At 39.4% G+C, this 25,254-nt stretch overlaps 1 protein-coding gene across 1 annotated transcript in view; it reads left to right on the top strand.

The window, feature by feature from the left end:
• Positions 1–25,254, top strand: part of LOC129330099 (cytochrome P450 4B1-like) — a 62,729-nt gene that overhangs the window by 4,040 nt on the left and 33,435 nt on the right. The window contains exons 2-5 of the mRNA XM_054980002.1: positions 15,677–15,821; positions 17,137–17,181; positions 21,924–22,051; positions 23,392–23,516. Coding sequence (XP_054835977.1) covers positions 15,677–15,821; positions 17,137–17,181; positions 21,924–22,051; positions 23,392–23,516 — 443 coding nt within the window. The remainder of the gene's footprint in view (positions 1–15,676; positions 15,822–17,136; positions 17,182–21,923; positions 22,052–23,391; positions 23,517–25,254) is intronic.

The raw sequence follows: 25,254 nt of genomic DNA, 5'->3' as shown, positions 1-25,254 counted from the left end.
CACTTGGAGACTGCTAACAGAAGAATTCAGGACTACCTAACGACACCCACTTCAAAAGTGAACACTCATATATTCAATACAATTACAATTTGCCAGATTACATGCAGTTCATACAATATTCAAAATCCATTCACAATGCAAAGTTATATTAATACATACAGTCTTCGTGACAAGACCCATAAAGTGCTCAGTGCTGGTATAGTACTGGTATAGCAAAGGCTGCCTTTGCTCGACTCAGGACCTGACGTTATGTTACTGAGGGCTTAAGTGCAAGTCAAAAGTGGATGAAGGATACATTGGAGTGCACATATACCATCTTTGAGAAAGGGATTTCAGAAATGGGACTCTGCACCGGTTTCCCGTCAGATGGATATTTCTATATGATTTATGACCTGTAGTGCTTTCCTGGCCATCTATATTGTTGCATTGAATTGCATTGGACTGAGTTATTCTGTTTATGGATTTATGTATATAGCAATATAGCTGTGGTTATGGACTATTTGCTATACCAGCACTGAGCACTTTATTGGTCTTGTCACGAAGACTGTATGTATTAATATAACTTTGCATTGTGAATGGATTTTGAATATTGTATGAACTGCATGTAATCTGGCAAATTGTAATTGTATTGAATATATGAGTGTTCACTTTTGAAGTGGGTGTCGTTAGGTGGTCCTGAATTCTTCTGTTAGCTTACCCTGTCAGGACTCTCCAGTTTCTGTTACCACCTGGAGACTGGCAACCCTAAGTAGTCCCCAGGTTCTGGAGAAGCAGGTGGGGTGGGGGGAGCCAGGGCCGTCAATGAGTGACAGGAACGCCCATTGGGAACCACGTGGGAGGCCGGGAGGCCATTTGGAAACGAGGGGAATGAAAAGCGCACTCAGACTTGCTGCTGTGCAACTTGAACACATCACTGCATCTCTACAAAGCGAGAACGGGGTGTGTGTGTGTGGACCTTGACAGCCATGTCCCAGTACTCGTGAGATGCCCTCCCTCCCGAGTGAACTGACAGACTATCCCCACACCAAATCCACCCCTGCTTCCGCAAACACATCCCCCACCCCCTGGCAGCAGCTTTCCACTGCAGCGACCATCTTCCTGGCTTATCAGATGCCAGCAGCTCAGACTATCAGAGAATGAAAGTCCTCAGTGCCTCCCCTGCCCCACAGACATTCATGGGCCTCAGTTCAATTCCCACCCCTCTGCCTGAAGTTACATTGAGGGGACAAAGGGTACAGGGAGGCTGGACGGGGTGCCACTTGATAAATTTGTGGGGATGAGTGAGTGGGCATGTGTGACAGGGTGTTGAGAGAGGGGCTAATGACAATGTCAGTCAGGCATGGAAACACAGAAGTTTGTTGTTTTTCAACATGTTTTATTAAACTGGAAAAAGTGCCACTGTCCCTCGGCAGCCAACGCATTTTGAGCAGCTCTCATTCTGCGCTCCCAGGGGTGGGGTGGAGATGCTGACTGCCTTGAGATATTGCTTCCTGGGCTGGATCTGAATGACACTTGCAGAGGATGGGGGGGGGGCTGAAGCAGACATGCTTGGTTGTCTCCCAGATGGGTCACGACGTGTCTGCAAGGGAAAGACACACATGTGCAGCAAGTAATTCAGCCGAACCAAAGCCCTCACTCCAACATCTGAGAAGATGCACATAGTAGAGAGCAGCAGCGGGAGCTCCACAGGTGCAGCTAGCAACCAGCTGATGCAAGACCCTCTGGCAAGGAAGCGCTCTGCCTTGGGGTGATTTCACCTTTAAGGGAGAAGGTGAGCAGGTAGTTACAAACACTTGGTCAAGAGTAGTTTTCTGGGCATCTGCCTCTGGGGCAGGCAGGGGCTGCTGCCACCGTCCTCTCCCCTGCCAAGGCTAGCGGTCAGGCAAGTTCAGGTGATGGGGCAGCCAGCACAAATCAGCAAGCTGGGTTAGCTCCTTCTTACTTGTAAATGCTACCTTGCTTCTTACTGAGATGGAACTTCAGGGTCCGATAACCTGCAAGGAAACTTGAGTGGTTATTGGTAGCCAGACATTCCGGACTTTGCCCTTCTTCCCTTGAATGAGTGCAAAGTTCTCCCAGTTTTCTCGCAAAGTCCCTAAAGTGCCTGCCACTGTGGGTACCCTCTCTCCCACCTCGTGTTCAAAGTACCCACGGCAGAAGGCAAACTGGCAGAGCTTTCAGCCATGTGCTCACTTACCTGAGGTCATGGGTATTGCGGATGGATATTTTGTAGGGTGCATCTGCAGGTGATTGGGTGTGAGGAGGGGGGCTCATCCACGCCGGAAGCGCATGTGGATTGGCCCCCATGGTAGCTCCCATCCTATGCTCCTTCAGGCCATGGGGGTGGGGTTGGGTGCTTGGAGAGGGGGCCGAGGTTTCTCCATTCAATGGGCAGCTATGGGCTATGCCTTATTTTTTTCATAGCGTAGCTCTTTTGCGCTGCTGTGGGTGTTCCTGCTTCTGGAAGGGCTTAGGGAGCAAACTAACTCTGGCCCCGCCCTCTGCCCCACCCCCTCCTGCCCTGATGTGGGGCCCTACACCAGTTCTCCGCCTCCATCCACCCGCCAGGTATTTCCGCCATCAGCGGCATGACAGCGGTAGCATGCTTCGTGCCACCGCCGGCGGAAGGGCATTTGCACCCACATAGGAGCCACTTACGCCCACATAAGCCTTGGTTCTCTCCCTATGCACTCCTTCCCCTTAGGATTGGGCTGTTCGTGTATTAATTTATTAGTTTAACTATTTTTACTATTAGTCTATTTTAATATTAATTATACATTCTAAATTTAATGAATTGACCTGTTGTGTATATAGATAATTCATCCAATCATACAAAAAAGGCTTAGCAATAAGAATGATATTGAAGAAGACAGAAAGCAAATTCTATAATATAGTTTTGTAAATCAACAATAATTGTAAGTAACAGAATATATAAGCTTTGATTTCCATTTATCAACAGACATACTAATTGACTTTTATCTAACCAATGAACTAAGTTTTGCCATCTTTGCCAGTTCGAGCATCATATACCATCGATACAACATCTTATAAAATTCTTCTTAAGACTGGAACTTACTGTAAATTTCAACACTTTTGACTACATATTTTCCTATTGTTCCATTAAAATATTATAACCGAAGATTTTGGCCTATCATTCATTTTTTGACTTGCTCTTCTTCTGTGTCAAAGTTCAGCACAAGTTTATACGTTTAGTTCATCATTTGTACATAATTCTGTCTCAAATTCAGTCTTCAATTTATCAGAGTCATATTGCCTCTTATCTGCTTTAAACCTTTCTACCATTTGCGTATAAGTAAACCATTGCCGAAGAACAGGACCACGTACAAAAGAGTTTAATTTTCTTGCTATCAAAACTCAAATATAAGGCACAACGAAAAACCAAAATCAATTTTCTTGCTTTCAAAACACAATTGTAAGGCACATAATAAGCCAAAATCAACCGAGGAGTTATGAAGAATTCCCAAACTCCCGGCTGGAGGTGGCAACGGGTTTGCCGGCTTGGAAATTAGGCCCCGTTTCGCACAATGTGCTTTGTCATAAGCCACATGTAAACCTAAAATGAACAAAAGAATACATCATTTGAAATAGCCAGTGTGCCAAACAGTCTTACATAGTTACAAGGTTACAAGGTCTCTCAGTGAGAGAGACCTTGTAACCTTGTAACTATGTAAGACTGTTTGTAACTATGTAAGACTGTTTGTAACTATGGAAGTCTGTTTGGCACACTGGCTATTTCAAATGATGTATTCTTTTGTTCATTTTAGATTTACATGTGGCTTATGACAAAGCACATTGTGCGAAACGGGGCCTAATTTCCAAGCTGGCAAACCCGTTGCCACCTCCAGCCGGGAGTTTGGGAATTCTTCATAACTCCTTGGTTGATTTTGGCTTATTATGTGCCTTACAATTGTGTTCTGAAAGCAAGAAAATTGATTTTGGTTTTTCGTTGTGCCTTATATTTGAGTTTTGATAGCAAAAAAATTAAACTCTTTTGTACGTGGTCCTGTTCTTCGGCTTCGTTTAATTTTGTTTGGGACCACCCCCTCTTGGATTTGCTATAAGTATACCATTGGCAAGTGTATCCCTCTGATAAAAAGTCCTCTCTTGATTTTATTTTAACATCACCCTGAGAGAATATTAATATGTCTTGATAAGTTAACCAATTCAAGGGGTTTATCATCTCCCTCCTGAAATGCGCTTCCTGTGGTGATAACCACATACGTATTTTTGGACAAAATCTAGGTTTATATTTGTTCCAAATTCTCAACAAAGCACATGGTTTCAATAATGGTTATTGAATTCTGCATTAACCTTGGCTACCACAGGTAGCCACACCATCCAAATCTTAAATTGTGCCCTTCTCAATACAGGTAATCTTCTGTTTTTCAACAAAATCCATTATCTCACCCAAACAAAGCAACTTGCAGCAAAATATGATTCCTAGATCAGGCAAGTTCAACCCTCCTCTTAGCATCCTTCAAAACCTTAAATTTAACCCTTGTTTTTTTCTCTCGCCATATAAATTGAGATATATTTTTCTGCCATTATTTAAATGGTGCCTCCATTGTTAGAATCAGAATTGTCTGAAACAGAAATAACATTCTGGGTAAAACATTTCTTTTACTCGTAGCTATTCTTCCCAAGAGTGACAATTGGATTTTCTCCCATTTTGCTAAATCTCTTTTAATTTTGTTCCAGATCTTAATATAATTAACTTGATATAACCAGGGCTTTTTTTCTGGGAAAAGAGGTGGTGGAACTCAGTGGTGGAACTCAGGACCGCATAATGACGTCATTTTGGGTTAGCTGGAACAAGGGGGGAGTTTTTTAAAGTTTAAATCGCCCTGGGCGAAAATGTTCACATGGCCGGTGGCCCCGCCCCCTGATCTCCAGACAGAGGGGAGTTTAGATTGCCCTCCGCGCCGCTGGTGGGCAATCTAAACTCCCCTCTGTCTGGAGATCAGGGGGTGGGGCCACCGGCCATGTGACCATAGTCAAGAGGTGCCGGAACTGCGTTCCACTGCATTCCTGCTGGAAAAAAGCCCTGGATATAACATACAATTCAGATTTGTCAAGGGAGTAGCTGGAGCAAAGCTAACCCCCATGAAGATAACCTCAACTGATGGGCAGATTCACAGATTCACAGAGAAGTGAGCAATCTTTCAAGTACTCTGGTCCCAAGCAATTTAAGGCTTTAAAGATAATAACAAGGACTTTGTTTAATCACATAATATATCACAATTTAGATAAGACTAACTTTAAAACAGGAAAACTAGAAAGAAAGAAAAAACATAACAATAAAGTAGTGCAGATACTGAGTAACTATCACTTGGTAGATATATGGAGGCTGAAACACAATACAGAAAAAAATTATACTTATTATTCCTCAAGGCATCAAGTCTATATAAGAATTAATTTTATCTTAGTCTCATCCCAAATTACTGAAAAAATAATAGATGCAGAAATGGAAATATAACATATTCAAATCATGCATGGACAGAATGTACAATTTCATTGGATATAGAAATAGATAGTGAAAAAGATGGACTTTTAACGAAACTTTACTAAATAAGGAAAGCAATTTAAACACAATAAGGAATTATATTTCTCTTTATTTTAATGAAAATCTAACAGACGATGTCTCACCCCAAACTACTTGGGATGGACTAAAAACAGTCCTGAGAGGACAAATCATATCACTAACATCGCATTTAAATAAGACTAAAATCTCACTTAAACATGAAATAAGATCCAAAATCTTGAACAATTACATAAAGAGAGAGGAGGGGGAAAAATTTACCAACAACTTCTCAATGAATGTAAAATACTGGAAATGATGGAAACAGAAAAGATACAAAAAATCTTTTATTGTTGAAACAAAAACATTGGTTTAGGACTCCAAGAACACTTCATAATATTTCTTGGAAAATAAAAGACAAATTGGCAACAAGAACTGTTCATTCGATACAAAATTTTAAAGGCCAAATTTTTACAAAATCGAAAGAAATAGCGCAAACATTTAAAGAATTTTACTTAAAGTTATATGCAACCAACTCACCAAATGTAAAAGAAATTGAAAGATTTTTACAAATGAAAGTAACCACAAAAATATCTGAAGAGCATAGGCAGATAATGGAAAATCCTATTACCATACAATAAGTTAAGGACGCAATACAGAAATTAAAGAGTAACAAAGCAGCTGGACCAGACAGGTTCCCAGTTTTATAAAAAATACTTAGACATCTTAGTTAAACCTATTGCAGACGCATGTAATTGCATTCTAGAGACAGGCAAATTACCAAGTTCATGGTCAGCAGCTGCAATAATAGTAATCCCAAAACAGAGCAAAGATTTAACAAAACCAGGCTCATATAGACCGATTTCACTTTTAAATGTAGATTACAAAATATTTACATCAATTTTAGCTAAGCGACTTAACTTATTTATAGAAAATTATATAAAAAAAGATCAAGTAGGATTTATACCCAAACGAGACCTTACAGATAATCTTTATAAAACACTGAATATAATATCCCATTCTAAATGAAATCAAATTGAAGCTCTTTGTAATGATTTCAAGTAAATGTGTGCATGTGTCTTTAAATGCTTGGTGAGATAGGTGAAGAGTGGGGGTGAAAGAGAGGGATGAGTGAGTGATATGATTGGTTGATGACTGAGAGTGTGGGCGGAGTGAATGCAGTTTGAGACTGACAGTGCAGAGAGCAAAGTTTCAGTCAGAAGAAAGCAGGCTAGCTGTGTGGGAAAGTAGGAAAATTAATGAATCACTATATATGAAATGGCAGCAAGATTGCAATACAACAATATCAACAGAAGAACGGGAGAAAATTTGGACATCAAGACTAATTAATACTCCAGTTGTCAATGCAAATTTACAAACATATAAAATAATCCATCGCTGGTATCTCACTCCTCAAAAATTATCCAGAATCACTTCAAAGATCTCACCACTATGCTGGAAAAAATGTGGTGACACAGGTACATTTGCACACTGTTTTTTTTTTTTTTGAAAATTTTTTATTGGGTTAGAATCCATTATTTCCACATTTACATTCAATTTTCCCCAATTTTTTCATCTCTAACCCCCCCCTTCCCCCCCCTTTTTGTTGACTTCCAACAGCTTTCCAACCCTTTATCCCCTTTCCCTTACTTTTATTAGCTTCCTCTATCTAAAACAAATATATATTCTCCATTATTCTAAGCAGTACATCCTTAACTATTTTTAACATTATATGCCCAAACTGTAAGCCTTTGTTTCCATCTTAGATAAACAATTTATCCCAATTTTTCAATTTCAGGTATTTCTATATATCATAAACCATATAGATCATACATTCGTTTATATCAAACAATTTGACTTATTCTCTATATATATTACTCATTCTATCTTTTTATAATAGTTCTATATATCTCTCCTCACGTAGTCAATCAATTTGACCCATCTATATCTTCAGACATTCAGTTTGGTACAAAACTTGTCAGAAAAAAAAGAAAATATTGTTAGTTAATCGCTCCTTATATTTAGTCCTTATAATTAATTATTTTCTCTATGTTCTGTTTGTTAACCTATATATATCTATATATATGTCAATCTATTAATCTGACTGCTTATTAATTCACATTTATCTCTTCTCCCCCCGGTAAAGTCTCCCCCCTCTACTTCAATACTTCAGTAGTTCTCAAACTGCCACAGTTTTCCTCCCACCTCCCATTTCTTCTCCAGGTATTGTTTCAGCTTCTCCCAGTCTGTGTTGAACTGCCCTGAGTCCAGATCTCTCAATTTTCTTGTCATCTTGTCCATTTCAGCCATATACAGCAATTTGTAAGTCCAATCTTCAATAGTTGGCACTTCTTGTACTTTCCATTTTTGCGCATACAAAAGTCTAGCTGCTGCTGTCATATAAAATATCAACGTCCTGTGTTGGGCTGGAATTCCCTCCATTCCCAAGTTCAGTAGCAGGAGTTCTGGGTTCTTATTAATTTGAAATTGTAAAATTTCACTCATTTCTCTTATTATTTCCCCCCAGTACTGCCTGGCTACCTCACACGACCACCACATATGATAGAGGGAGCCCTCATGCTTCTTACATTTCCAGCATTTATTAGAAGTATTCAAATTCCCTAGCGCAATCTTCTTTGGTGTCATGTACCAACGATAGATCATTTTATAAATGTTCTCTTTGATATTAATACATGTCGTTGTCTTCATTGTAGTTTTCCACAAGTATTCCCATGCCTCCATTGTTATTTCTTTATTAAAGTTTATAGCCCATTTCACCATTTGTGTTTTAACTATCTCATCCTCGGTATACCACTTCAACAGTACTTGGTATACCTTGGATATTCTTTTCTTATCTTCTTTAAGAAGGGTCTGCTCTAGTTCCGAATTCTCTATTCGTATACCTCCCTTTACAGAGTCCGAATTATATAAGTCTCTGATCTGTCTATACTGGAACCAATCGTAGTTAGGTGATAGTTCCTCTTGTGTCTTTATTCTAAGTTTGGATGCTTCAGTTTTAGTTATTTCTTTATACGTTAAACATTGTTGTTCATTATCAACAGCTCTCGGGTCTATCACCTCATATGGAACCACCCACAAAGGGGTTCCTTCTTGTAGATAAATTCTGTACTTCTTCCAGATTATGTATAGACTTCTCCGAACAAAGTGATGCAGGAACATCGAGTTGACCTTTACTTTGTCATGCCATAAATATGCATGCCATCCAAATATTTTTTTATATCCCTCTAGGGCTAATAGTTTCTTGTTCTTTAATGTCATCCATTCTTTCAACCAAACTAGGCAGATTGCATCATGGTAAAGTCTCAGATTGGGCAGTTGCATTCCGCCTCTTTCCTTTGCATCTTGTAAAACTTTCACTTTCACTCGAGGCTTCTTGCCTGCCCAAACAAAATCTGATATTTTCCTCTGCCATTTTTCAAATTGTTTGGAGTCTCTGATGATTGGTATTGTCTGTAGCAAAAACATTACTCTTGGTATCACATTCATCTTAACTGCTGCAATCCTGCCCAACCATGACAAATTCAATCTATTCCATTTAATCAGGTCTCTCTCTATCTGAGTCCATAGTTTTTCATAATTGTTTTTGAATAGATCTATGTTCTTTGCAGTTAATTCGACTCCCAAATATTTCACTTTACTTGTTACTTCACAATCCGTTGTTTCCATTAACAATTGTTGTTTCTGCTTAGTCATATTTTTGCATAATATCTTTGACTTCTTTTTGTTAATGAAGAAACCTGCCAAGTCTCCAAACTCCTTGATCTTATCTATCACTCTTGGCATGTTCTCCAATGGGTCCTCTACAATTAACATTATGTCATCCGCAAATGCTCTGACCTTATATGAATAGTCCTTTATTTTTATTCCACGAATTTCATCATCTTGACGTATTTGTATCATCAGAATCTCCAATACTAAAATGAACAACAATGGAGATAACGGGCAACCTTGTCTTGTTCCTTTACTTATCGTCAATTTCTTGGTCAATTCATCGTTCACCGCAATTGCTGCAGTCTGGTCTCTATAAATTTCCTTAATTGCTCTGATGAATCTTTCTCCCAATTGTAGCTTTTCCATAGTGGCAAACATAAAGTCCCAGTTTAAATTGTCAAACGCTTTTTCAGCGTCAACAAAGAAGAAACCAACCTCTTTGTCACAACGCTTGTCATAATATTCAATAGCATTGATCACTGTCCTTAAGTTGTCTCTTATTTGTCTGTCTGGCAAAAAGCCTGCTTGTTCCTCCTCTATGACTTCCGAGAGCCACCCCTTCAATCTCTCCGCCAATATCTTCGCAAAAATTTTATAGTCATTGTTGAGTAGCGATATAGGTCTATAATTTTTCACGTTAGTCAGGTCTTGGCCCTCTTTTGGGATCAATGATATATTCGCTTCACTCCAAGTTTCTGGAATCCTTTGATCCCTTAAAACCCCATTCATCACCTCTTTTAGGAATGGTGCCAGTTCATTAGCCATTGTCTTATAGAATTTAGCCGTAAGTCCATCTGGCCCTGGCGCCTTTCCTAGATTTGCAGATTGTATTGCCTTACTTATTTCCTCGTCAGTTACTTCACTATTCAACTTATTTCTCCAAGCTTCCGAGATTTCTGGAAGTTTGGTTTTCTCCAAATATGACGCTATTGATTCTTTGTTTACTTCTTTTTTATTATACAGCTTAGCGTAAAATTTATAAAAGGCTCTACTAATGGTAGCCTGCTCCAAATACGTTTTGTTATCTTCGCAAATTTTATTTATTATCTTCTTTTCCCTTTTCTTCTTCAATTGCCATGCCAGGTACTTCCCAGGTTTATTAGCACCCTCAAACGCTTTTTGATTCAGTCTTTTGAGATTCCACTCCAATTCTTTATTGCTCATTGCTGTTAGCTGTTCTTGAAGTATTTTAATTTCCTGGTATACCTTCTTTTTCCCTGGTCTCTTTTTTAGCTGTATTTCTTTGGCTTTTATTTTCTCCTCAATCTCTTGTCTTTTCTCCTCTTTCTTCTTTCTTGCTCTACCATTTAAGTCCATTAGTATGCCCCTTACAACCGCCTTGTAGGCATCCCAAACTTTATTGGTTGGTACTTCTTTATTCACGTTGTATTGTATAAAAAACTTTGTCTCTCTTCTCAGTATTTCCATATTCTCTCTTTCCTGTAACAAGTCCTCATTTATTCTCCATGCTTTCCTTTTTCTCTTTTTTCCAAATTTCCACATAATTGGGTTGTGATCTGAGCCTACCATAGGCATTATTTCTACCTCCTTAGTCCATAATACTAAGTCTTTTGAGGCCCAGATCATATCAATTCTTGATAATGTAGAATGCCTTGCAGAATAAAAAGTAAACTGTCTGCTTTTAGGATATTCTCTCCTCCATACATCTTCAAGAGTCTCTTGTTGAATCAACTCAAAAAAAAGCTTTGGTAGTAGTCCTCTTTTCTTTTGTGCCGTTGTAGTCTTTTTGTCTAGTTCCAAGTCTGTCACTCCATTGAAGTCTCCAGCAAGAATTATCTGGTCGTATGCAAGATCGTCTAAATGCTTCCTTAAATCCTCAAAGAAGCTTTCTTTTGCACCGTTAGGTGCATAAAGTCCGACTACCAACACTCTCTTTAAATTCCAAATACATTCCACTGCTACAAATCTAGCTTCCACATCTCTCATAACAAATTTTGGCTGTAGCTCCTCTTTTATGTACAACACCACTCCTCTTTTTTTCTTGTTGGAGGCCGCTACATATTCTTTGCCCAATTTTCCAGATTTTAAATATTTTACGTCCTGCTTTCTGATATGGGTCTCTTGCAAACAAACAATGTCACATTTTTGTTTTAGTAGCCAGTGAAAAGTATTTTTCCTCTTATTCGGTGAGTTTAGTCCATTTACATTCCAAGATAATACTTTACACTCCATACTCATGATCTTGTTGGTAAGTCTTTTTCATTGTCCTTAATAAATCGCTCCATCTCTCGCTCAGATCTGATGCGTTTTTTGGCCCCTCCAAACTCAAAGGACACTCCTTCCGGTAACTCCCATCTGTACCTGATTTTCATGTCCTTCAAAATCTGAATTAGCACTTTATATTTTTTCCGGTCCAGTAACACTGATCTGGGCAGTTCCTTCATTATAATAATCGTCTTGCCATCAATCTCCAATGGATCTTGAAACTGTTTTGTCACAATCCTCTCTTTCATATTTCGTGTTGTAAACTGCACAATCACATCTCTTGGTAGTTTCCTCTGGGTTGCTATTCTCGAATTCACACGGTATGCCACATCTAGGATAGCCACAACTTCCTCCTCCTCCTTCCCCAGGTACTCAGCCAACACCTCAGTCATCTGTTCTTGCGCTGACTTTCCTTCCACTTCTGGCAAGCCACGAAAACGTAGCTGCTTCTCCATATGTTTAGTTTCTGCAACTGACATTCTCCCCTTCACCAATCTCATCTCTGTTTGTTGCGTGTCTGCTAAATTCTCCATCGCGTCTTCTACTGTTTTAACTCTCTGCTGCGTTCCTTGTAATTCACTTCGTATTGTTTCCATACCTTTTTTCACTTCTGACAGCTCCGATTTTACTGTCTGTGTAACCTCTTTAACCTCTTTTATCAGCTCCAATTTCGTGTCCTTAAGTTCTTTAATCATATCTAAAAGTTTTTTGTCCAGGTTTTTATCCAGGTTTTCTATTGCCGATTGCCACTCTTTTTTTGACATCGTGGGGCTTGCTTTAGCTCGCTCCCACGAATCCGCTCTCTTCCTTAACTCCGTGGCGTAAAATTTAACGTTTTTCTATTTTAAATGTCCCGGTCTTCTTATAGAAATTAAATTTTAAAGAGTCCAAAATGTCGGGCGTCTTTTCTCTATGGTTTCTCTATGATTTTGTAATCCAAGATGGCCTACTTCCTCTTCCGCTGAAGCCGCGACCCTTCCCCTTTCAAAAATGGCGATTCCCTACTTCCTGCCCTCCAGCAAGGGCCGCTTCTCTCCAGCCACTCTATTGTTATTACGCACTTCCTGTCTCCCGTCTTCCCACAGCAGATCTCGCGATGGTGTCTTTTTCTCACAGCTCCAAAGCCACAGGTATTCAAAACAATAGTCCCATTTCTTTAATAACTTCTTTAAACTTAGTCTCTTTTTAAATTCAATTCCTGCCGAGTCTTCCCCTCCTTTTCACTAGTCTGTTGCAGTTTAAAAATCTACTTTTTTTCCTCTCTGTTTTTATCAATCTGTCCCGTCTCAGAAGATAATGATCTTTACCTTCTCTTCACTTTTCTCGGGTTGTAATCGCTGTTTCGATTTTAAGTTCTCCTCTCAGCTTCTTCCCCCAATCGATGCTTGGGTATGTAGGTCTTATGCCAGCCGAATTGGCCCCAAAACTGCCGCAGAGATTATAGCCGACCCGTCGCAAGGTGGGACCTCAAGGATCGGGGGGAGACTCGTTGTGTAGAGCCCCCCCTCGTCCGAGATCTAGCTCACCCTAGGGTCTTGAGCGTTCTTTGCCTGCTCCCCGCCTGAGAGCAGTCGGCCGCGGGCTATTTTCACCCCGCCGGCCGGTTAAAACGGCAGTCCGGTCAGCTCCGCAAGTGGAGCTGCGTTAGACCTCCATGGATCCCAAACAGGAAGTCCCACATTTGCACACTGTTGGTGGCAATGTAAATATATAGAATCTTTTTGGAAACAGGTACTACGCCATATTGCATTAATAACAAGTTACACAATACCGTTCAAACCAGAACTCATCATTTTGGATTTATGGCGAGAACATTCTGTACCGCAAATACGACAGGATATGATTTCATCACTTTTAATAGCAGCTAAAACATCTATTGCTTCTTGTTGGAAATCTCCTCACCCACCTGATATAACCACATGATATAATAAAGTATGGGAATATATAGCAATGGAAAAAATAACAAATATCATACAGCATCCAACAGATTATGCTAGAGTAATAAATTTTACAGAAAAATGGCAGCCATTTATAGATTACCTTGTTATTAAAGACTCGCAGGGTGCAATAACGTCATACCAGAAATTTTTGAAACTAGAACTCTGAAACATTAAAATTTATACCAAGTGAATGTATACCACTATTTAAGCTTCGATTACTTTGACCTCACAATGCTAAAGAAACATATATATTTAAGGAAAAGTAAAACAATACAATGATGTAACACATATGCTATTAATGTATAAATATATTAACCACATAGATTGTTAAAATTGTACTTTATTATTACATGTATGTTTAATAGATTGTTAAAATTTGACTTGAATAAAATGGAAAAAAATAACAAGGACTTTGAACTAGGCATGAAAATGAATAGGCAGCCAGTGCAGTTCTCTGAAAGCTAGTGAGATAAATTCCAGTTAGTAATCTGTGTGCCTCATTTAGTACCAATTAAAGCTTCTAGACGGTTTTCACTGGTTCCTCTACATAACATTACTGTAATCTAACATGGATGTGAATGGAGTACAGATAATCTTGGCAAAATCCCATCTCTCAAAAAAGTTGGTAAACCAACTAAATTGAACAGCAATTTACAGTGTCATCCTAAGAGGAGTTTTTCACACGGGTTTTTCCCATCAGTTCTGGTGCCATATTACTTTGATTTATTTCTTGATTTCTGCATGCATTTTTTTGCCTTTAGTTTTTGCTTTAGTTCCCCCCTACCCCGGTTTCTTCCCCCCCCCCCCAGTTCTTTTGAGACTACTTTTATTCCAGTCTTTTCCTGGAAGCTGATTTTGCATCAATTTTTTTCTTCAGTTTTGTTTCAGTTTTGTTTGTCGCCTCTCTCACCCACATCCAACCCACTTTTTGATGATGGGACATTTGTCATCATTGAAGCATTCCTCCCTCTCTTCCTTTCCACTCTCCTGGTTTTGTTTTCTTTTTATTGTCAATTTCCTCGATAAGTTGACCTACCATTGTAATAATAGGTGCAGCAGGTTCCCTGAATGCCCAGCTTTCATATTAAAAAATAGTACATCTCTAGCCCCTTCCATTGAGGAGATATGCCTTTTACCTTATATCTATGTAAGGGAGGGGGCTAGAGATTTGCCTTTTTAAAATGATAGCTGGGAATTCAGAGAACCTGCTGCACCTATTACTGCAATGATAGGTCAATATAGTGATATGAAATTGAAGTTTTTTTAAAAAATGGCAAAAGCCCTGGTGAACCAGTTTGAAAAGCACGTAGCTGCTGATGCTTTGGGCTCCATCCCAACAGAGGTTAGTTTGCCCTGCCAGTGCCATCCTCCACCTCTTGGCTCTGGTTCAGCATAGGCAGGGTTCTCTGTTATGGTTCAGAGGGGCTTAGTTATGGGTGATAGAGCTGCTCCCCTTTTAAGTTTAAGTTACAAAGACTGGCAGTGTGTTCATTTTCTACCTTTAAAAAAAAACAGCCCTTATTATCAATATAATGCTATAAGTGTGCACAAAAAAGGGGTATGTATCACCAATGATGCCATCAATGACACCTACCTTGCTTGAAAAATCCTGATTATTTGGGGTACATGAGGGAGAAATTAAAACAGCTCCACAACTATAAAAATGTAAATGGAGAGCAGATGTGTGAAAGAACTGTACTCAATCCTATTTCAATGCTTGTGGACTGACTGCTAAGAAAATCAAGAATAAGTGTTCATAAAAGCCCAGAATTACAACCCTAAATCAGCTGAAATCAATACGTCTATAAGGGTGTAACTCTGTTTAGGATTGCACTGGTAGATAATTACTTGCAGTGTTAGGACTGGGGTGTTTCTTATTTGTAATCCAGTTGCCTATCTGTTAACTGTAGAATATACATTACTTTGTGAAATATAAATTATGTTTGAATGATGAATTAAATGAATATTGGTAATATTTGGGGAAAATGTACTTGTTAGGAATAAAAAAAGAATGATAAGCTTTTTCTGTATTGCTAAGTATTAGGGTTCTGTTTATTCTATGCCAGTGTATAGTCATTTTGTAATAATCAGTTTGAGCCAGTGTAGGTACTGAATGCTTTTAGACAATCAGTCATCAGCGGATGTTAGATTCTGTTGTTATCGATCATTAGCAGCAAAGCACAAGAAAGTATGTTATTGATTGCCTACTTCACCTCCACTTTCTCTTGTACTGTTGCAGCTTTTACCCATGTCTAGCATTTTGAAGAAAGTAGAGTCCTGGAGCTGTGTTTATCCATATGCCTTTCCTTTGTGGTTTGGAAGCTTTTCTGCATGTTTAATAATCACACACCCTGATTATGCTAAAACATTGCTTGCTAGAGCAGGTAAGGGCAATTTAGTTGTTCTCTTAACAGTTGGTAGGTTAGAAATTTGCTTGTAACCATACCTTCATGCTGTGGCACCATTACAAACTAAAAACAGTAAGAATAATTTCTAGTTATACATGCACCTCTAGCACAGAAAATGTCAGAAATCTGACATTACCCAGAGGTTTTTGTGGTGTCTCATGCATGCAGTTAGAGAACATTGTGTATCTCCATGGATTGTTGCCCTGTTTGAGACACTGCTGTTCTAATGCTATGTAGTAAAATGTTCTAGGAGCATTACTTTCTTGATGAAGCTTAAAGGCCTTGAATAGTTCCAGAGAGGACCAATTCAGGTTGTCTAAATTACTAGTTTCCTCTGATCAGGAACTTTTTAGGATTCTTTATTATTACACAGGCAGAATGGGAGCAAATTCCATGGAGCTCCTTCCCACACTGACTTGGTCATCTGAGAAGCTTTGAGGCCAACTGGGACTTGGAAGAAGCCTCCCCATATCAGTGATGCTGCAGTTTCAAGAAGGGGGACATTGGTCTGAGGAGAGGCTGCAGCATATCTTGCTTTCCCAGGAACTGGAGATTCTTTGGTTACCCTCGTTATGTGAGGAGGAGCCATTCTCTGACACCACTAGCATATTGTAAGGTGGGGAGGAGGGTTAAAACATTTTTATAAATATTCTGTAATATACCTTTGTGAAGAATGGAGAATTTTGCTAAATAAGACTGACAGGAAATTAGTATAATCCACCCCCCGAATGAGAATGCAGTAGGGAATGGAAGAGATGGAATGAAAGGGGATTGAGAAAAGAGCAAGGTGCTGAATGCTGCTTCAGTTGGCTTCTAGTTCAATATATAGAGGGCAGGGATATCCATAGTAGCCCCCTGAGTATCCCAAAAAGGAAGCAGGAGTAGGCTAGGAGGATTGGCTATATTAATCCAGGCAGCATAATAAAAGTGATTCTTTGGCAACCATTCAAGCCCATCGTGTGCTATGTAGGAATTTAAGTCCTTAAAGTACCTGACAATATATGACAATATAATAAATAACAATGACCTCATGATACATGGCAATATTTAGCTACCAACACATCCATTTAGAATTTCACATATGGAAGTGTGCTGCTGTCTGGTTTTTGTGTTGCAATAGCCTGTGTAATTCCTTCATGTGTAACTCTCATGATCTGTACATTGCTTCACTGCTTTAAACAAATATATAACTCACAGTTTTATGTTCTATTTTTTTTGCATACGTCTGAGTACTGTGAGTTAATACTAAGGATCCCCCCTCTCCTTTTGCCTGCTTATTTTTCTCTTACAGAGCCAAAGGATGCTGCTGCATATCAGAGTATAATTCCATGGATTGGTATGTATATTCAAGGGTTTCTTGATAAGAAATTTAGTTAAAAACAGGCCACAGATCAGGAAGGTAGTTTTTCTATTTCTCTGGATTACAAATGTCTACATCATATTGGTCTAGAAACTCCATATCAAAAGAGCACTACTATCAATTAGGACAGAAAACCTGACACAGGTACTATGCCTTTTCAGCACAGGCTTTTTTTGCTGATTCTGGCTCTATATAGCTCCAAGTTTTCTTCTGAATTCCACATGCTTAACTCCCCCTTCAGATTTCAATGTGGCATTTCCAAGGGTTCTATTTGATTTTTTTCTTCCTGGGGTTACTCACCAATGTTTTTATTGGTGTGGTTTTGGTATGGTTTGTTGGTGTGGCTTTTTATTCTAGTCTTATAGGGAACTAATATGTGAAAAAGTTGGGAAAGAGCTAAATTAACATGATTTAGAAATGTTAATAACAAAGAGAGGTGGTAAATTCGTAGGACTTGGAAATGTGTGAATGAATGGTATTTTTCTTGCCCAGCCTTTTGAACTGAGGCAACTCTTACCACTGATCACTGCACACAAAGCATTATGTAAGTGCACACTAAGATGTTTTAAATGTAGACCCCCAGATGTGAAGTGTGAATGCAATGAGCACATGTGTCATGTTGGTGAACTCACACAGGAAGCTCAACAGCTCCCTGTTGAGCAAGCCTGAGTTTGCGATTAGGTAGTGAATAGAGTTGCCAGGCCCCTTACCCTCTGGGCAGGAGGTAGGAGACCTGGCACTTTCCTCAGTGCACCTGTTGCACGCGTGCACTCCTGGTCTATGCAATGATGTCACTTACAGGAAGTGATGTCATCACACAGGCCACATGCTGCCCCTGGGAGTGCTCCCACACTCTACAGTGGTCTGAATTGGACCCGATGCAAGTCTGAATTGGGCTGCTGCAGAGCGTGGGAGCGCTGCCGTGGGGGACTGGCAACCCTAGTAGTGTATGAAATAACCATTAGTTTATGTCAGTGTTTCCCAACCAGGGTTCTGTGGAACCTTGGGGTTCCACAGGACATCATCACGTGTTCTGTAGAACTTGTGGTTTCTAAACCAGCTCTTTATATACATACAACCAGCTCTTTAGAGATGAGCTCTCAGATGCTTCACTAATGAGTTAAGGACCATAGACTTCACCACTATGTTGCTTTATGTACTGCCTGTTGTCTTAAATATGTGCTTTTATGAGCTACTTGTACTTCATGTGGTCTAATATCAGCCCCAGAACTGCTTATGTTCTGTTTCAACATTTCTTCAACTCTGTATTGGATCCTTGCTAATGCTATGTCTTTGTAAAATTGTGTTTATTTACCCTATGGCATTGTTTATGGAATTGTCCTTGAAATTGAGTCTCAGTGAGAAAGGCGGACTATAAATGACATAAATAAATAAAATAAGTAAATTTACAAATAAATATTCTTGACAATAATTTAGCAACAATTGAATTGTGCTTCCTACCACCAACTTTTTCTGGCCTGTTAACATTCTCATAAGTTCCTCAGGATTTGAAAAATTGATTTGGGGGCTCCTCCATGGAAAAAAGGTTGTGAAACACATGTTTATGTCATTCAAGATGTTTGCTTGCTATATAGGTATAGCAAGATGGTAAGATGCACCATATCAGATAGGTTGATGGAGCATATGTAGATTGCACTACAACTGCACAAAATTACATTGGACCAGTAGGCCTTCTTTTAATCTTGTCTGAGATTTTTGATTCACTGTTAGTTGTTGTATCTGAATCTGTACTTATAGTCTACATAAGAACTCTCACATTGATTTTTGAGTTTAGCAACTGTGATAGAGTCCCAGGTCTTACTTGAGAGCCAGATCGCAAACAAGATTGCTCAGAAGGAATTCCTATTTTGTTCTATGGGCTGCATAGGTTCTTCTAAAAAATTCACTACTATCCCATGTTTGTGTTGTATTGTTTATCAGTCCAAGTGTAATGCCAGGTTTGTGTAGCATCTGACCAGTTTTATGAGCTTGTTTGACTGAAACCTGGATGGATGAATCTAATGTCAGCTTGGCACAAGTCATACCAGTTAGGTACAAGGTATCTATCCAAACTGAAACTGGAAGATGGGAGAGGTTGGATGTGATCGTGATTATTTGCTGTGAGTCTTTCTCCTTCAGTGCAGACAGAAGCCAGTTTTAATTGTGTGTACCTTGTATTGGTCAGCAAGGATAACTTAGGTGTCCTGCTGGTTTACTATCTGCAAAGAGGGGTCCCTGTTAGAAGTGATTTCAGATTTAGTGTTGAGAAACCTAAGTATGATTGTCCTTGGGGATTTCAGTATACATGTCAAAGTGTCTTGTCAGGTCAAGCTCAGGACTTCATGACCACCATGACAATCATGAGTCTGTCAATGGTTGTGATGGGTCCAGTGCATGAAAAAATGAATACATGAGACCTTCTTTTCTGTACAGAATGGTTTGCTAGTGGTCTGATTGGAAGATGGAGGTTTGGGTCTTCTTGTGGTAAAGCATGGTTAAATTTGCTTACTCCCTGTTGAAAGGGTGGTGCACAGATTTGAATGGTCTACCCTTGGAGATTAATGGATCCTGTCAATTTCCAAGCCACTCTGGTGGATTTTGTGAGCCTCTATGATGACGTTGTGGAGGGCCTAGTAGCTACATGGAATGTAGGGCTGGCTGGAGCCATAATCACTACATGTGGTCCTCTCCCACATTCTGGTAGGCCCACATTTCTGTAATTTTCCAGGGAGCTGGAGGATGTGAAGCAGACTGAGAAAAGATTAGAACATCATTGGTGGAAGACTCAGGATGAATCAGGCAGAGCATGTCATAGAACACAATTCAGATTTATGAGGTGGCAGTGATGATGGAGAAGAACTTTTCCCTGTACCACCATTGCATCAACTGAATGTTACCCAGCTTCATTATTTAAAGTGGTTCATGACTTAGTAACACCTAAGTCTGTTAACGATATTAATTCATACACTAGCTGTGATGTTTTTGTGATGTAATTTGTTGATAAAATCTTTCTTATCTGTTCCAACTTCAGCTGCAAGTTGAGAGTAGATCTAGTATCTGAGAACTGAGAAGCCACTACTTGTCCTTACGGATAGATTCAGATTGATTTTGCCAGTGGATACTGACAGGATCCTTGGGAGTGTGAGAGCCACTTTTGACCTGTACCCATCCTGGCTTGTAAAGTCAAGCTGGTAGTAGTGATTAGAGCTGATGGTTGAAACCATTAATGTGTTGCTGAGGAGGCTTTCCCTAGACATTTGAGGGAAACAGTTATTATACCTTCTGTCATCTGTATTTGGTTTGCCAGCCCTTTCCTTTCTTAGACTCAGCTGAACTGGCCTTGATGATCTGCACTTCTGTAACTTTTCAGTTTGGTTATTGTAATGCATTCTGTGTTGGGTTGCTGTCAGGAGCTACACAGGCTGACCCATGAGTTCCCCAGGGTATGAGCACACAAGTAACCAAACAGATACATTAAAAATATATTTTATATAATTTATTAAACAAATATATTTTATTTGTTTATTTTAAACAAAGTAATAAGTCTACACCCAACAAATATCAAAAGTCACACCGAAAGCAAAACAATAAAGCTAGCTTTTATTACTTAACAGATTTTCCAATAGCTACCAAATGGTGCCAATTTACATACTCAATCAGGCCTCAGTATAAAATGGGGTATAGCTGCAAAATCTCTCCAGATTCAGGCCTGCCTATAAAATTGCAGACACCTCCTTCCTCTGGGACAATACTACAATTATAATTCCTAATCCTCCAAGTCAGGTGATGGCAACTGCCAATCAAGACATGCCTTCCAGAGAATATTGCAGGTGTTCCCCCTCCCAACTCGAACAAGATGTTCTTATGAGAAACCAACTGATAAGAAGCTAGCTAAGCTAGAACCCTTAATTGATGACATCTGCAACCCCCTCCAACCTACTTTGCACATTAATCCTTCAAGGACAAGGAGCAAGATGTTAACTCATCTCACAGTTGCCCTTGGATGCATACCAGAAAGTGCAGGTAGTTCAAAATATTGCAGCCTGATTATTGTCAAGGGCTAGCTGAGGGGAACATATCTTGCCTATCTTAAAATAGATACATTGGCTGCTAGTTTCTTTCCAAGCAACTCAAGGTAGTGTTATGACCTTTAAAGCTCTTTACTGCCTACCTAGTATCTACATATCTAAAGGACTGTCTCCTCTCATGTGTCCCAGTACACAGCTACTGTCCTCAAGCTGCCACCTACTGGCTGTTCCCCACTCAAGGTAGCCTGCCTGGCATCTACTAGAGGCTGTGACTTTTCCACTGTAGCTCCCAATTTTTAGAATGGGCTCCCTCATTAGGTGGGGGGAGGGTATGCCATTTCAAGAAATGTTTAAGAGGCTGTGCTAGGCCACTTTACTTGCTAGGGCTTTTAATGGGGTATAGACTGCAGGCATCTTTTCAGGGGAGAGGGCTCTTTGGGGTTTTATTTTGTGTGTTTTAAGTTGTGATATTTTAAATTGTGATTCACATGCCACCTTAAGGAAAGATGTTTAAATAAATAGACAAGTGCTAGAAGAAATGTACTGTCCCAGTTATTGAGGGAATTATACTAGAAATAGTAGAGACATTCTTTTACTGCAGAAAATTCTTAGAACTCCAATAAATGATTTAGTGATTTATCAGAACTATATGTTTGTATAGTCTAAAATAGCAATTCATGTGCTTCTCAGGGAAAGGCTTGTTGGTGCTTCATGGGCCAAAGTGGGTGCAGCATCGAAAACTATTGACTCCAGGTTTTCATTATAATGTTTTGAAACCCTACATGGCGCTGATGGCAGATTCCACAAAAATAATGCTGGTAAGTGCTGTCACAGGAATTGTGAAATTAAAAAGAGCTGAGTGCTGGAATATACTTAAGAGGTAACATAATTCATACTATCGATGCAGAAATGTTCTGTGAGAAGAGAAGAATCCAAATAAACATGGAATACCATAGAATAACTGGCTATCGTACGTTACAGAGAAAGGTAGACTTGATGGGACTACCAATGCAGCACTGAGCTTCACTCCCAATGGCCCTGTCAAAACACCCTGATCTAGTGTTGTAATAAATATTGTCCTGTATTCTTGTTAGTTTGTCCAGAAGTGCACTTATAGGAGATACTGGATTTGTATCTAAGGATTTTTTGTTCAATGAAAGAGGGAAAACAGTGACTGATACAAGCCACATGTTGGCTAACAAACAGATACAGGGATAACCTACAAGAAGGTGGCAGACAGTGTTGCTGTGTGCTACAGCCCTAAAGTATAAGGGGAGTCCCCATGGTTATTTTTTTCATATTTCATAGGTGAAAATGTGATATTATGACAGGTGTTCTACATGTTAAAATGAAGCTGGTAGACTTCCAAGTGGAAGTTGTAAGTTTAGCTCTGAAACTTATTTTTACCCTTAGGGTTTATAGTGCAGTCCTAAACAAATTGACACCTTTCTATGCCAATGAATGTAACTCTGTTTAGGATTGTCTAGTTAGGTTTTTTTAAAAACCTGAGAATGTCTTTGAACATATGCAAAGTTCCCTGTAACTGAATAATCATCAATCTTACATGTTAAGGGTTATAAGAAAGAGCTTCCAGATAAAAGGGGATTCCCAACAACCTTTAAAATATGTGTTACTAATTTTTGTTCTGTCCTAGAAACAGAACATGGACTATGAAGAACACTAGAAAGGAAGTTGTCATCTAAGCATCACAGAGAAAAAACCCTATGAAATAAAAGCTTTTAAAGTAAAAAAAATTAGAACAGAATTTTTTTATACACACAACCCTTGCTGCTGCCTGAGTCTTCTAGGGCAGGGACAGGGCTTAGGGCAGACTTTATATTTCAGGAGCTACTTAATTTTTCCAAGTGCTTTGGGAACTACTAGTCACAAAATGGCATCTTGTTCAAAAATTGCAGTGCTTCAGAGCAGTTTTGTAGTGCTTAGGTGAAAACTTTTATTTGCTCTTTTTCCAAAGCAACCTCTTAGTAGCTCTCAGGCAGCTTCTCTCCTTTTTCTCTTTTGTTTGAACTGGAGGCAGGGCATTGTGCAATGTTTTTTTCATAGTGTAATGAAATCACATAATTTACTTGTTTTGCCCTCTTTGAGAGGGGCTAATGGAGGATATGAGCTCTGAATCATTTCTGTCCCAATGACTTAGGATAAATGGGAACAACTGATCACACAGGAGACATCAGTGGATCTCTTCAAACATGTGAGCTTGATGACACTTGATATCATCATGAAGTGTGCCTTCAGTTGCAACAACAGCTGTCAAATGGACAGGTTAGTATTTATAACCTTTGAATTATGAGTGAAGGTTCTTCTGGTTGGCTTGAAATATATTATGTGGTGGTTTAAATTGACCAAACTGGTTATCCCAGATACTGAATTTCCATTCCACATTACGGTTCACCATTGTGGAACTTACAACATATCCATCTGGTGCTCATAACCTCTGCTGCATATGGGAGGGGTTTGCAACCTTTTGGAACTAAACTATATCAAAATTCAGAGCAAGAAATTCACGAAAAGCCCATTGCATAACTGAAATCCCATTGCATGACTGAAACAATAGCATTTAACATTATTGATAATTGACATTAATAATCCATTATGTTTCTGTAGCCCAAACTCTGGTTTTTGCAAGTATTTTATTTGAAAGGGGAACACACAAGGTATCACAATAAGTAATACATATACATGCAAGCCCTTGTTTTCGCACACTGGCATAAATCTGTTTGTAGTTTGCAGCACTTGGATTACTGGCAGTTATTCAATTCTATCATTTCCCTTTCTGTAAAGCATCTTTAAGAAGCCCCTTACAGTACCCTCCTAAGCAGAGTTACACCCTTCAAAGTTCATTGAAGTCAGTGGTCTTAGAATGGTCTAACTGTGCCATAGTACGGTAGACTACCAGTTGCTGATTTGAGACTCAAGATTTCACTTACAGTGGTCAACAGGTAGAACATGTGATGTGGCTGCCCCTGAGCCCATGACCTCTCCAAGCAGGGTGGGTGTGAGCATGCTAGCCCCGCCCCCTACCCCCACATAATATGTGTCTTATCAGCATTATGCCTCTATGCATACAGGAAATGGAGGACATGCATTTCAAACACGTTTGTAATAATTCCCAATCCAGATTTCATGTAGGTCACTGTTTTCATTATTCAGATTTTTGGAAGTATTGTTACTGGCTCAGATTTGGGGGTGGGGTTTTGTTGCCCTTATTTTGGTCATCCCCCCCCCTTCTACACACACTCATATCTGAGGCAGCAGGAGTGGGGAGGGAAAGAGAAGAAGCCTGCCCTGGTCTTAGCATTTCCGGCATTGTCCCCTCCGGAGGCTTCTTTCTGCCATTAGCAGCAGAGGCAGCAGAGCCCCATTTCCCCAAAGCTGGAAATGGCAGGCAACTAGGCTGCTGTCACAATGAAGAAGAAGGGAGGCCATACAAAGGCAAAATGAGGAGGGAACAGCACTTGGTGCAAAGGTTCAAAGGGAAGAATAAAGTAACCCCTACGCATTTCAGATCAGCTTCGTCAGGGTGGTCTTCAAAATTCATTTTAGAGGCTATCCCGTATGTGCACTCATTGCAGAGTGCAAGAAGTAGGGGTTACTTTATAATTGAGCATTCTTCTCCTTTGCACCAACTGCTGTTCCTTCTTCGTGCTGTCACAGTGGCCATTTCTACCCCACCACTGAAGTCTTTTTTTTTTTTAACGGCAATTGAATAGTGTTTTATTCCATTATTCCATAATGGTAATAGTGGAATAATAAGTTTTTAATTTTTTTAAAAATAAAGAATAGAAATAGATTTGAATTCTGCACGTGTTGTTTATTTGAAAAAAATATACACCAAACAGGTTTAATTATTATTCCAACACCTTAAAGGTTATGATTTTTTTACTCTATACTTTAATAATCCTTGTAGCACACAGCTTTATATTTGTTTTTCTTGTCCCCTTCCTTTATCCCTCTTTTTTCTGTATTCCCTTTTTGTTTTAATAAAATAAAACATTTATCC

This window comes from Eublepharis macularius, chromosome 5, assembly GCF_028583425.1.
Source record: "Eublepharis macularius isolate TG4126 chromosome 5, MPM_Emac_v1.0, whole genome shotgun sequence".
Lineage (NCBI taxonomy): Eukaryota > Metazoa > Chordata > Lepidosauria > Squamata > Eublepharidae > Eublepharis > Eublepharis macularius.
This window is presented reverse-complemented; position numbering and strand designations above follow the sequence as displayed.